General features: G+C 38.4%; 1 protein-coding gene across 1 annotated transcript in view; it reads right to left on the bottom strand.

Moving 5' to 3' along the window:
• The window catches only part of PIK3C3 (phosphatidylinositol 3-kinase, catalytic subunit type 3), a 186,512-nt gene that overhangs the window by 114,032 nt on the left and 59,211 nt on the right, over nt 1-13,269 (bottom strand). The window contains exons 8-9 of the mRNA XM_006835138.1: nt 11,616-11,720; nt 9,417-9,509 (exon numbers count right to left, since the gene is read on the bottom strand). Of these exons, the coding sequence (XP_006835201.1) occupies nt 9,417-9,509; nt 11,616-11,720 (198 nt within the window). The remainder of the gene's footprint in view (nt 1-9,416; nt 9,510-11,615; nt 11,721-13,269) is intronic.

Genomic DNA, 13,269 nt, shown 5'->3' with positions numbered 1-13,269 from the left:
GCTATGGTAGCTTGAGTTGCTGTGATTCTGAGGGCTCTGCCACCAGTATTTTAAATAACCAGCAGGGTCACCCATGGTAGACAGGTTTCAGATGAGCTTCCAGACAAAGACAGACTAGGAAGAAAGAGTGACAAACTACTTCCGAATCGCTAGTCACTGAAAACTCTATGAATAGCATACGTCTATAATAAAAGGTCTTAATCCAGAGTATTTAAAAACTGTCATTTAGAGAGCAGAAAAAATACAGGGTAATGGTAAATAAACTTCAAAAATAAAGTTTCACTTCATAAGAACGAATTCCCTCTTCTATGGGTTTTGAGCACTGCCTTCTCTCTAGGAAATCTTTTAAACCTCAGGGCCCAAAAGCCAAATAAACTAAATCACAGTTTCTGAAAACCTGACAATGAAAGTGTTTCTTTGTGTAAATAAACATAGGGGGAGAGATACAGCAGTATTTGCTTTCTACAAAACTCATTTTAAATTATTAGAAGGGTATATATGTGGCTGTGTGAATAATTCCTCCCGTCACTTCAAGGCCAATATATATTTGGCTTACTCAAAACTGCTTCCTGAACATTAAAAAATATTGTTCACTCTACTCTAGTGATTGTAAGAATCCTGTAATATGTTATGAGAATTGAAGTTTCATCACCTACCTTTCTGAAACTTGAAATCAACTAGTTAAATGAAACTTGTCACACACTTTATATCACTTGAGCATTTTATTTCTTTTGCACATGTCTAGAAGTAATTGAATTTCAGTGGGAAGTGACTACTTGTTTAAACAAACAATTTTTTTTTGCCAGCCTTTCTATCTAAGGGAGTTCTGCTCTGTAAATCTGTTCTATGCTACTTGCACCTATACTACATTCTAACAGGTTTAATTCAATTTCTCCCTGTAGATTTCAGATGACACTGCACTGCATTCAAGAAATCAATTTCTGTGACCAAGGCCATTCTTCATTTAACACAGTATCAGGATACAAACACAATCTTTTTATGAAGCACAAAGTCATACACCTGTGTTTCTGTTGATGAGTATCTCCTTTTGCTCAGTGATAAAGAGACTAATGCTGAAAGTAGCAGTAAATGTAAAACCCCACACAGTCTTACTGTAAATATAAAACAGAATGTATATGATTTATGCATAAAGAGCTTCCTTCCTAAGGCATCAATAAAAGTTAAAGAGAGTAAGTTTAAAAATTAAGATATATCATAACTACAATTTTTTTTTTAATCGTACCTTTTCAAAACTAAAAGAAATGCAACTGGTTCCGAAGGGGGGTAAAAAAAAGTGGCTATAAAGATTTTCCCATTATGAGATTTTTAAATCCAGTCATCTATTCTAACTTAATTATAAAAGATCCAGACAAGATTAAATTTTCTAAGAAAGCCTCTCTTGCTCTGCCTGAACAGATTCCTGAATTCTTGCTGTGGTAGATACACGATGCTGTGGAAATATTTTCTCTATTATCCTGTTTTCTACATCTTTTACTGCTCCATGCTTTTCTAAGGAGGCTTGGTGTGGCAAAGTAGGTAGGGCTGTAAACTGCAAGGTCAACAGTTTGAGTCTATCAGGCACTCTGCAAAAGAAAAGACAAGGCTTTCTGCTCCTGTAAAGATTTATGGACTCTGAAAACCCTAAACAGGGTCGCTGTGAGTTGAGACAGTCAAACAAACCACCAACCCTCTCCCACTCCACCATTATCTTCTAACTGGATGTTATTATATGAAGAGGCAACATTTATAAGCTTTGGGATTCTGCACTGATTCCTTAGCTTCACTAAAGCACAAGCTTCCTCATCAACTGTGAAGTAGTGACATTAGTAACAACCTTATGGGCTGCTGGATTTGATGCATCCCTGCCTGTAATGTAGTGAATTACTAAATGTCTCTTCTAGCCATAGTTTTTATAAACTCCCACCAAATGATTTTTTTCCTGAAAAGTCTGGGTAAGAGAAGAACGGACAAGATGCTGATGGATTATATGATTCACTAGTGAGTGGTTGTTTACACGGCTGCGATTGCAAACTCTTGGAAACCTAATGAACGGGATCAGTCAAGATTACCATCCTGCTGGGTTTAATATGAGCCATCTCAGAAGTCATTTCATATATCATCAAAGAAGAGCCAGGAGTGGAGGGCATCCTTTAGACCCTGAGATCCATGTGCACTGAATCTCCTCAACCCAGGGGCAGAAAGCTGTGACAACCAAGGAGTGGCAGAGAAGCGACAGTAGCAGAACTAAGCATCAGAGCACAAGACAAGAGTGGGGGGCTTCCCAGTCCACAGAGCAAGTAAAGCTGAGAGACTTGGTGTAGGAGGCTTGCTTACAGAGTAAGCTGCCACCATGCACTTAATTTTGGAAGCTAGGTTTGATACCCCACGAGCTAGAGCCAAGTGCCCTCAGCTGAAGCTTTTGGTGGAATGATATGCTCTGTATTCACTTATCAGTAGCCCTAAAAAGCTTTGTGGCAGTAGAGCCAGGCAGAGAGATGTCTGATTGTGGGCACGACTGAGAAGTGACTGTCCTGATTAAATGCATGTGTTCTGAGCAATTCCGACCCTAAACTGCCTCCTGTTAACCTCCTTAATAAACTCCATAACTGGAAATCGGGTGTCTGAGTTCTGTATGGCCACTGCAATTAAGAACTGAACCAGCTCTGTAAGAGTGCTGTGATGGGAGTGTGGTCTGTTGTCACTTTTTTGTACTGCTACCCGGTGTTCTTGTTAAGTGCCCTCATGTCGATTCTGACTCATAGTGACTCTGTATAGGGTTTCCAAGGAGCACCTGGTGGGTTTGAACTGCTGACCTTGTGGTTCACAGTCCAGCTGATCATACAGTACCACACCAGGAGCTATTTAACAAATGTTGGTTATCATTATTCTACCTAAAGTTAGCCTGGGTTTTCTGCTCTAAGACTTTGCAGAAGATTTAAAGAACTAAAAGAGACTTAAAGTCTATGGCATTTAATTAGTCATATTAAATATGAGGTATAGAAGATTAAAAGATTAAGTAATCTGTTCAGAATCAAAGTCAGTAACAGTCATAAGACTGAAGACCCAACTCTAGTGCAGAAAACCTCACAATCCCCTCTTTCCAGAAATTTTATCCACTCAATAACTTAATTAGGCACCGTAGGATCACCACCAGCTGCTCCTTGCAAACCCTATACAGGGACACTATGAGTTGGAACCAACTCGATGGCCCTTACAACAACAAATGGCTTAATTATGGAAAGCAAATGTCTATTTCTGGCTAAGCTCTATCCTGCCTACCAAGCTATCAACTCAGTTTCCAGGTTTCAAATAACATTTTTCATTTTATCTCTTTAGCCAGAACTCCTTTTGAATTTTATAGTTCTTGTAATAGTGCAAACATTTTATTAGTCAAGTTCAAAGAGGTGAGAAGAATGAAGATAAAAGAAAACAAAAAACGAGCATTTACCTTGCAAACTACTTTGTACCTGCACTCTGTCAAGTGAATTATTTATATTATCTAACCTACGAAGGAGTGTTGAGTACACATGACAAAATGAAACAACCAAAATTCCAATAGTTAAATATGTCTCACACTAACTAGTAAGTATAAATGGTGGTGCCAGAAATTGAACCCAAGGCTTTCTTATTTCAAAACCCAAGCTACATCCTCTATACCACACTCCTACAATATGGTCCTCAGAATGTGAGTCCTCCATTTCTCTCATTACATCATATCTATCACTTGTCTGGAATGCAGTGGCTCTGGAGGATAAGTAATGGACTGCAAACCACAAGGTGGGCATTTTGAGCCCACCAGAAGCTCTGCAGGAGAAAGATAAGGTTTTCTATACTTGCAAAGATTTATAGCCACAGAAACCCTACAGAAGGCTGCTACGAGTCAGAACCGACTCAAGGAAATTTAAAAACAAAAACATCATCATTTGTCTTGGAATCATTATTATTCTCCTTTTGTTGTTGTTTAGAGCTGTCAAGTCAATTCTGACTCATGGTGATCCTGTGCAGGGTTTCCAAGGAGTAGCTGGTGGGTTTGAACAGCCGATCTTCTTGCTTGCAGTCTACTGCTTAAAGGACAGCATCACACCAGGAGTCCATCTCTACCATTAGCAGCCCAATATATCTATATTATAGACATGTAAATGACAACAGTTTTCTGCACATGTCCATTCACCCCTGAGATATTACTTCAGAATTAATATATATACTTTTTAATGTTCCTATCACTTTGTCGGAATCCTGGTGTGGTGATGTGGGTTAATGTGCCAGACTTCAAAGCCATTTGAAGTGCAAGGTCAGTGGTTCAAGCTCACCAGCTGCTCCTCAGAAACCTTATACAGGGTCACTATGGGTCAGAACCGACTCGACGGCACTTAACAACAACATCACTTTGTCACTCCCTTGCTACAAAATCTTTAAAAGCATTCATTACATACAAAGTAAAGTCTAATTATAAAGATCTCGACCAGTTAATATTATTACCATTACTCTCCTACACAAATTACCAGCAACCCAGGGGTCTACAAAATGGAGTGTGTGTTAAGTCAAACAATTGGCTATAGGAATAAAATGTAATCTTTTAAGGCTTCAAAAACTTTGTGGAAAAAATTAAACTGAACAACAATGGAAAATTTACATGAACGTTCGGAAGCCTCCTATTTACTTATTAATATTTAAAACATAATTAAATGTTTAAATTACAATATATCATCCACCCTTGAACTATGTCAGCAAGTTGTGTGTCACATATAGTAACATCTCATGAGGGATTTTCACAAAACAGAGAGGGGGGAATGGGTCTATTTTTAGTGTGCCCCCATGTATTAGATTTAACAAGTGTCTAATTGAGTGTATTTAAGGATATTACCCTATTTTATCTAAAAAACCTTTACCTAAGGGACATGGAACTACAACAGATTCCTGGAAAGAAAAACAGTGGAACAACATTGATAATAATACAAGCACAAACAAACATGATAATGTAAGACAGGTCACATTTCCATTTTAATATAGTCATCCCTTGGTATCTGTGAGGCACTGGATCTAGGACCTCTGCGAATACCAACATTCGATGATGATCAAGTGACTAAAATAAAATGGTGTAGAATTTATATATAGCATGCGTACACCCTGCTGTATACTTCAAATCATCTTTACGTTATAATACATGTTGTTGTTGTTGTTAGGTGTCATCAATCAGTTTCAACTTACACCTAATTTATGCACAACAGAACGAAACACTGCTCAGTCCTCCTAAGGCATCTGCACAATCGTTACACTTGAGTCTCACTGCCACTACCACCGTGCTAATCCATCTCGTGGTCTTCCTCTTTTACTAAAGGGGTCTTCCTCTTTTACTAAACTGACCTTCCACTATGCCAAGTATGAATGTCCTTCTCCAGGGGTGGTCCCTTCTGATAATATGTCTGAAGTATTAGAGATGAAGTCTCATCAACCTGGTTTCTAAAGAACATTCTGGTTGTACTTCTTCCAACACAGACTTGTTTGTTGTTTTAGCACTCCATGGTATTTTAATATTCTTCTCCAACACCATACCTCAAATGCATCAATTCTTATACAGTCTTCCTTAATCACTGTCCAACTTTCACATGCATATAGCATGGCTTGTGGAGTCCTTGTGGGTTAATGCACTGGACCGCAAAGTTAGTTTGAACCACAATGTCAGCAATTCAAGCTCACGAGCCACTCCTCAGAAACTCAATAAGGGGTCACTTGGGTAAGGACTGACTCAATGGCACTTAACAATGATCAACAACCATATCATGGCTTGGGTCAAGTGACATCTTTGCTCTTCAACACTTTCAAGAGGTCATGTACAACAGATCTGCCTAATGAATTACATCATTTGATTTCTTGATTGCTGCTTCCATGACTACTGATGGTAGATCCAAGAAAATTAAGTCTCTGACAACTTCAATCCTGTCTCTATTTAACATGATGTTATTTATTGGTCCAGTGGAGAGGTATTTTGTTTGCAACCCATAGTGAAGGCAGTGGTCTTTGCTCTTTAGCACTAAGTACTTTAAGTCCTCTTTGCTTTCAGCAAGCAAGGTTGTATCATCTGCATATCGCAGGTTGTTATAAGTCTGCCTCCAATCCTGAAGTCAAGTTCATCGTATGATCCAGCTTCACGAATTTTTTGCTCAGCATACAGAATAAGTACGGTGAAAGAACACAACCCTAGTGCTAACCTTTCCGGATTTTAAACTATTCAGTGTCCATTTGTTCTATTGGAAGGGCTGCCTCTTGGTCTATGTACAGGTTCCTTATGAGCACAATTAAGTGTTCCAAAATATCCATTCTCCACAATGCTGTCCATAACTTGTCATGAGCCACAGTCATTTATTGACTAAGCCTTTACTTAGTCAATAACACACAGATATATATCTTTCTGTTATTCTCTGCTTTGAGCCAAGATCCTTGTTACGTGAGTAATGATATCCTTTGTTTCATGTTCTTGTCTGAATCTAGCTTGAATCTCTGGCCGTTCCCTGTCAATATACTGTAGCAGCCCTTTTTGAATGATCTTAGCAAAATTTTACTTTATATATTTTATACCTTATACTTCTAACATTTATATGTAGCTCTTAACACTCCCTCTTAGCCTTTGGGGGAATAGCTTTTACCACTTAATTGTTTTTCTTGTATGTGTTTCCGAATATTATGGATCCACAGTTAGTTGAATACACATATGCACAACCCGCAGATACGGAGGGCTGATTGCAATGTGAATTTTACCTTATACCACTAGCACACACTTAGCTGTTGTTCAGAAATGCTTGATGAAAATGATTTGTGGCTCATAAAAACTTCAGATCTTTGCATTCTCAACAAAAGCCCAGCCTGGAAAACAATGTCCATCTTGTTTTATTTCATTTGTTATCTATATAGCTTTTTAAGGTATTGTCTTCATCTGTAACAGCTATAAAAAAACAAGCAAAGTAAACTGTGCCCTGCTGTTATTGCTAAGTGCCACTGGGTGGGTATCAACTCATAGTGTTCCTGTATATTTTCCAAGAAGCAGCTGGTGATTTTGAATTGTTGACCTTGGTTTGTAGTCCAGGGCTTAACCTACCATGCCACATCAGAAGTCTACTATATCCTAACTAATAATCAATATATCATAAAATATTAAACACAATTTTCAAAAGCATATTAAATTACATTAAAGGCACTACCCAGATAAGCACAAGATCTATTTCCAAGAGTGTCTCAGAATCTGTAGGTCAATTAGTATAACATAGTCCACAAAGACAATGTTCTACATCCTACTCTGTTAAGTATTGGCTCGAATCTTAAAAGCTCAAAATAGCCATCTAAGGAGCAACTATTGGTCTCTCCAAGAATAGAAGAAAGAAGAGTAATGAAAATTGAAGATGCTTGTAATCAACTAGTTCAATGAACCAATGGAGCAGGTAAACTTTACATTAGTCGACACTAAGACCAGAACAAGATGGTGCCTGGCTACCACTACCAACTGTTCTAAAAGGATATTATTAGACGGTCCCGGACTGAGTGGGAGAAAAGGTGGGACAAAACTCAAATAAAAACTCAGAAAGAGACTGGAGGAAACTGAGACTATGGTCCTTGAGCACCATTCAGGTCTGGAAAGAAACTCACCAATGGACCGATTTTCAGCCAAGCAATAGAGAGGCATATTGCGAGGGAGGGGGTGGTGGTGGCAATAACATTAGTAAGGGATGCTCACTGTGGTACAGCTATCATTCATCATCCAAAATCAAAAGGGCAACAGCTACCTAAGGCCAAAGTTGAGAAGAAAGGTGGACTGGAAACAGGAATCACAAGGAGGAAGTAGAATAACTATTGTTGCATGGTAAAAAAAAAAAATTTTAAGTCGGTGTAAACAGATGCATCTGTTTCCTATTTAACCTTTTTTAGTACAAGAAAGGTTTGAAGCATTTTTAGTGATTAAAAAGTTGCGTGTGTATTAAGTGAAGGTGATTGTGATTAATTTGTTTTAGATATGGATTGATTCAATTGCTTCAAAGTAACAGCAAACTGACTAACATTAAAGAGCAAGTAGTAGGTGTCTGTTTATGTCAGACATTTGTAACCTAGCGACTGACTATACTCTCAAAAATATACAAATCCTCCAACCTTGAATGAGTTATTTCCATACAGACTATTCAGAACATGTTATCAAACTGTACGACTTTTGCCAATTTGATAAGAAGGCTGTCTCTCAGTATGTTCTTAATTAACACTCATTAGTATAATTATTAGTCACTGAAAGTGGGGTTGAGTATATTTTTAAGACTAATTTGTATTTTACTTGCAGTGAACTTCAGTTTATAGTCCCTGCTTATTTTCTACTAGGTTGTTGGTCTTTTTCTGACTTTTAGACATCAATATGATCACACAGGTATGCACAGACACACAAATATACAGTGTATTAAATTACTGTAAATTATTAAGACACTATTTTTATAGTTGCTATTAAGTACAGTTGAGTCAGTGCTAACTCATAGTCACCCTGCCTGACTTTACGGTTAGCAGTCCAGTGCTTATCTTTCAGCACCACACCAGGAACTGCTGTGTTTACTGCTGCAGCCCTTTTTGAATTATCATTAAGCAAATTCAATGATAAGACTAATCAGCTAATTTAAGGTAAAAAAATCCACACTTAACTCTTCTGCAAAAGGGGCCAACTGTACAATTTTTCAGACACTGTCAATGTAATAAACTACACTGTGTTTGTTACATTGTCTTTGTGAGTATAGTTGCTATGTGCCGTTGAGTCGGTTCTGACCCATAGTGACCCTGTATAGGGTTTCCAAGCACTGGCTGGTGAGCTTGAACCGCCAACCTTGTGGTTCAAACTGACTTTGCATTCCAGCACATTAACCCACAGCACCACACCAGGACTCCGTCTTTGTGTACATACCTATGTAAGTTCGTACGTTTGTTTTAAGGGCATTCAGGCAGTCCCTGAGTTACCAACTTCTGACTAATGGACAGTTTGTACATGCCTTTTAATGTTATCTGAATTTATCCTTACTTTCCAATGATTGAACCAACCCCTACTTGGAACAAAGTCTTAATCACAATCACCTTCACTTCCTATACAAATAGCTTTTAATTGCTGAGAAGCCACAGAGCCTTTTCTTGCATTGAAGCAAAGAAACATAAGAAGAGTATACATCTGTTCTGACTTACCTACAAATGTGACTTATGAAGGCACATTTAGGAATACATCTTGTTGGTAACCTTGACAATACCTGTATAATGTATTATTCCTTGGTGATTTTTTTAACTTGACAGTAATTTTATCTTATATTCTTACTACGTTTATTCCATGTCAGTTTTACCTCATTCTTGATCATTAGCAACAAAGTTTGTAGAAATATTTGATAGATGAAAATAGTTAAGAAACTCACTTTCTCTTGATTAGTAAGATAGTATCTAAACTTCCAAACAAGATCTTGTTCTTCATATGTTAGTTGTTTGGTAGGTGGATAACTCACAATAATCTATAACAAAGAAGAAAACAAAAATAAGTATTTTATATCAAATACAAATTTCATTCAAAAACTTTTAAGTATAACAGAACTATTACACAAGCGAGGAGAGAGCTCGTACAGTCAATAAGACCTCAATGCTTTCTACTGTCAACGGGTAAGGGGTTAGAAAAAATGATAATGACACATCAATAAACACGCATGTAAATACAGATTCATTCAATTCTACCAAAAACAAAATAAAGCAAAATAACAAAAGCCCTCAAAACTTGAGAAGAAAACACTAAACAATAAAAATTTCTCTTGTCAATGTATACCAAGTTCTGAGTCTTTTCTTGGCTGATAAACAACCGGTCGACAGTTTAAATCGACTACATGAAAGAATGATGTGCCAGTCTATTTTGATAATGATTTACAGCCTGGGGAATCCTATGGGCCAGTCATACTATGTCTTTTAAGGTGGGTCTTCATAAGGTGGGTCATCTCGATGGCAACGGACACATCACAGATGTACAGATTACCTGTAGCTATCTGTCCAAGGCTAATGCATCAAAGCTCAAAGTTGATAACAAAACTATAGCCATGTGCACCTGTTAAAATTACTTGTTGCTGCTGCTGTTGTTCTCGTTGTTGTTGTTAGGTGCCAGAGAGTCAGTACCGACTCATAGCGATCCTATGCACAACAGAATGAAACAGTGCCCACTCCTGGGCCAACTTCACAATTGTTGTCACGCTTGAGTTCATTGATGCTTCCACTTTGACAATCCATCTCGCTGGGGGTCTTCCTCTTTTTCTCTGACCCTCCACCATACCAAACATGATCTCCTTCTCCAGCGACTGGTCCCTTTTGATAATATGTCTGACATATGAAAGACGAATTTTGGCCATCCTGGCCTCCTAGGAGCATTCTGGGGGCACTTCTTCCAAAACGGATCTATTGGTACTTTTGGCAGCCCATGGCACTTGCAATATTCTCCTCCAACACCATAACTCAAAAGCATCAATTCTTCTACTATGGTCTTCCTTATTCACTGTCCAGCTTTCACATGCATGTGAGGTTATTGAAAATACTATGGTGGTTTGGGTCAGGCGCATCTTAGACCTCAAGCTGACATCTTTGCTTTTCAGCACTTTAAAAAGGTCCTTTGCAGCAGATTTGCCTAATGCAATACGTCGTCTAATCACTTGACTGCTGCTACCGCGACTGTTGGTAGTTGATCCAAGAAGAATGAAGTCCTTGAGAACTTCAGTCTTTTCTCCATTGATAAGAAAGTTGTTTATTGGTCCAGTGATGAGGATTTTTAGGTGCCGTGAAGTCGGTTCCAACTCAGAGAGACCCTATACATAATAGACCGAAACAGTGTCCAGTCCTGCTCCATCCTCACAATTGTTATTATGCTAAAGTCCACTGCTGCTGCCACTGTTTCAGTACATCTCATTAGGGATCTTCCTCTGTTTCAGTGACCCTCCACTTTACCCTGCCTTTGTTGTTAATAAATGCTATCGAGTCAGTTCCAAGTCCTGGCAACTCTGTACAGGGTTTCTGAAGAGCACCTGGTGGTTGTGAACTAGTGAGCATGTGATACTCAGTCCAGGACTCACAGTGCCACAGCAGGAAGCCACCATTCCTATTATATACATATTATACAAGCAAGGAGAATGCACATGCAGTAAGATTTAAATGTGCTCTGTAGTCCTTGGTGTTAGTGCCATTGAGTCAGATCTGTCTCACAATGACCCTGGTACAGGGTCTCTGAGGAACAACTGGTGAGTTTGAAACACCAATCTCTTGTGGTTCAAAACCAACCTAGCAATCAGGGGCTTATCTTACAGCAACACACACTACAGTCAACTAGGTTCTGACTCATAGCAACCCTAGATAGGGTTTCCAAGGAGTAGCTAGTGGGTTTGAACCACTGTCCTTATGGTTAGCAGTCCAGTGTTTATCCTGCAGTGCCACACCAGGTCTCCTTATCATTAAATGTGTTCCACTTAGGGATCATCATTCTTGTTAAATACAAACCTATGAATACTTTTTAAGTAAAGTGGTGTCACAATAGCTACAACTAAAATGCACCTTTAATTATTTTTACATGAGAATTTTATAATTCATCTTACATTTAGTTGATCTCTTGTGGCAGCATTAGGTTTGAGATCGTGGTCAGATGGTCCACTTCTTAAACTCCGGGCAAGCTTGTGGTGTTTGCTCTCAACTAAATTCTCCTATAAATTATTCAAAAATATTAAATGACAATGTAACCTACACCAAAAACAAAAGTTTAAATAGCTAGTCAGAAATAGAAAAGTAAAGAGTTATTTCTAAGTAAGATCATTTTATAATAGTTAACATTTCATTCTTGCTATAACTTTGTGGGTGTGTGTTTTAAGTGCCTTTGAGTCAATTCTGACTCACAGCCACCCTGTATATGGTTTCCGAGAAGTGGCTGCTGATTATGAACTGGAGTCCAGTGCTTATCATAAAGCACTACCTCAGGAATTTAGCCCCTATATAGCTTTTAAAATGTACCTCCATTTAGAGATAGGGGAATAAAATAGAAATAGCTTGTCTCCCTGTGGCCCCAACAGCGTCTTCCAATCAGGTCATTCAGTACTATCTAAATATGACTAACCCTTCACTGCCATAACGACCTCCAGCTGCTTAATAATTCTACCACTCAACTTCCAACTGTTCATCTCACATCCTTACCCACTCAAATATCATCTTCCCACCACTCAGAACGCAGCATGTTCCCCTCCACTGAGATACTAGACAACTGCAACATCATTATATAGCTGACTCTCAAACATTGTAAGGCTGAAAAGCTACACATAACTTACAACTTTCAAAAAACTTTAATAACTAATAGCAAATTACCAGTCCTGGGGGTTAATGCGCTGGACTAAAAAGTCGGTTTAACCACAAGGCCAGCAGTTCAAGCTCACCAGTCCCTCCTAGGGAACTATATGCAGGGTTGTTATGGGTCAAAACCGACTCGAAAACACTAACAACAATAGCAGCACACTGCTGCCTTGCTAATCACATAGTTAATTAACAGATTTAAATTCCATGTGTCCTCAAACTTCTTTAAAGTTGCCACATATTACATACCGTACTGACATAAAAGCTGCATTTCCAGTCGGAGAAGGATAGGTATTTCACAAAAACTGCAAGATTTCTATATCTGCAAGTACAGTTGCAGTGACAGCTTCACAAATTTCCTATTTTACTTTGTCAATGGCCCTTACGCTGCATACATTTATCTTGAAACAGCAAGCAACTGCAGCTGCAGACTTCAAACTACAGTGCATAGCAAGCAATCCACATTTTCCTATAATGTTAGGACTTTTTTTGCTTCTTGGTAGCACTTCCAACATCACTAGTGGCAGACACTTCCCACTATTGTTATTCAAGGTTTACGTCCCATTGTGTTATTCACAGTACTGCACTAAATACAATGAAAAATATAAGGAAACTGTGAGAAATGACTTTTTACTGGAATACATACTACACTGGAGAGAAGAACTATACACATGGAGATGATCAACATCACAGAGTTTAAAAATAAATATGCACATATAAGTGGTCCCATGCAGTTCAAACCCGTGCTGCTCAACAGATGGTGCTGGCAGAACTAGAAAACGATATGCAAAAGACTGAAACAAGACCTTCACCTCACACCTTATACAAAAATCAACTCAACATGGATTAAAGACCTAAATGTGAATCCCAGAATTATGAAGGCCATCAATGAAAACATAGGGACACATGTGA

The sequence above is a fragment of the Chrysochloris asiatica genome, unplaced genomic scaffold, assembly GCF_000296735.1.
Source record: "Chrysochloris asiatica unplaced genomic scaffold, ChrAsi1.0 scaffold00015, whole genome shotgun sequence".
NCBI lineage: Eukaryota > Metazoa > Chordata > Mammalia > Afrosoricida > Chrysochloridae > Chrysochloris > Chrysochloris asiatica.
This window is presented reverse-complemented; position numbering and strand designations above follow the sequence as displayed.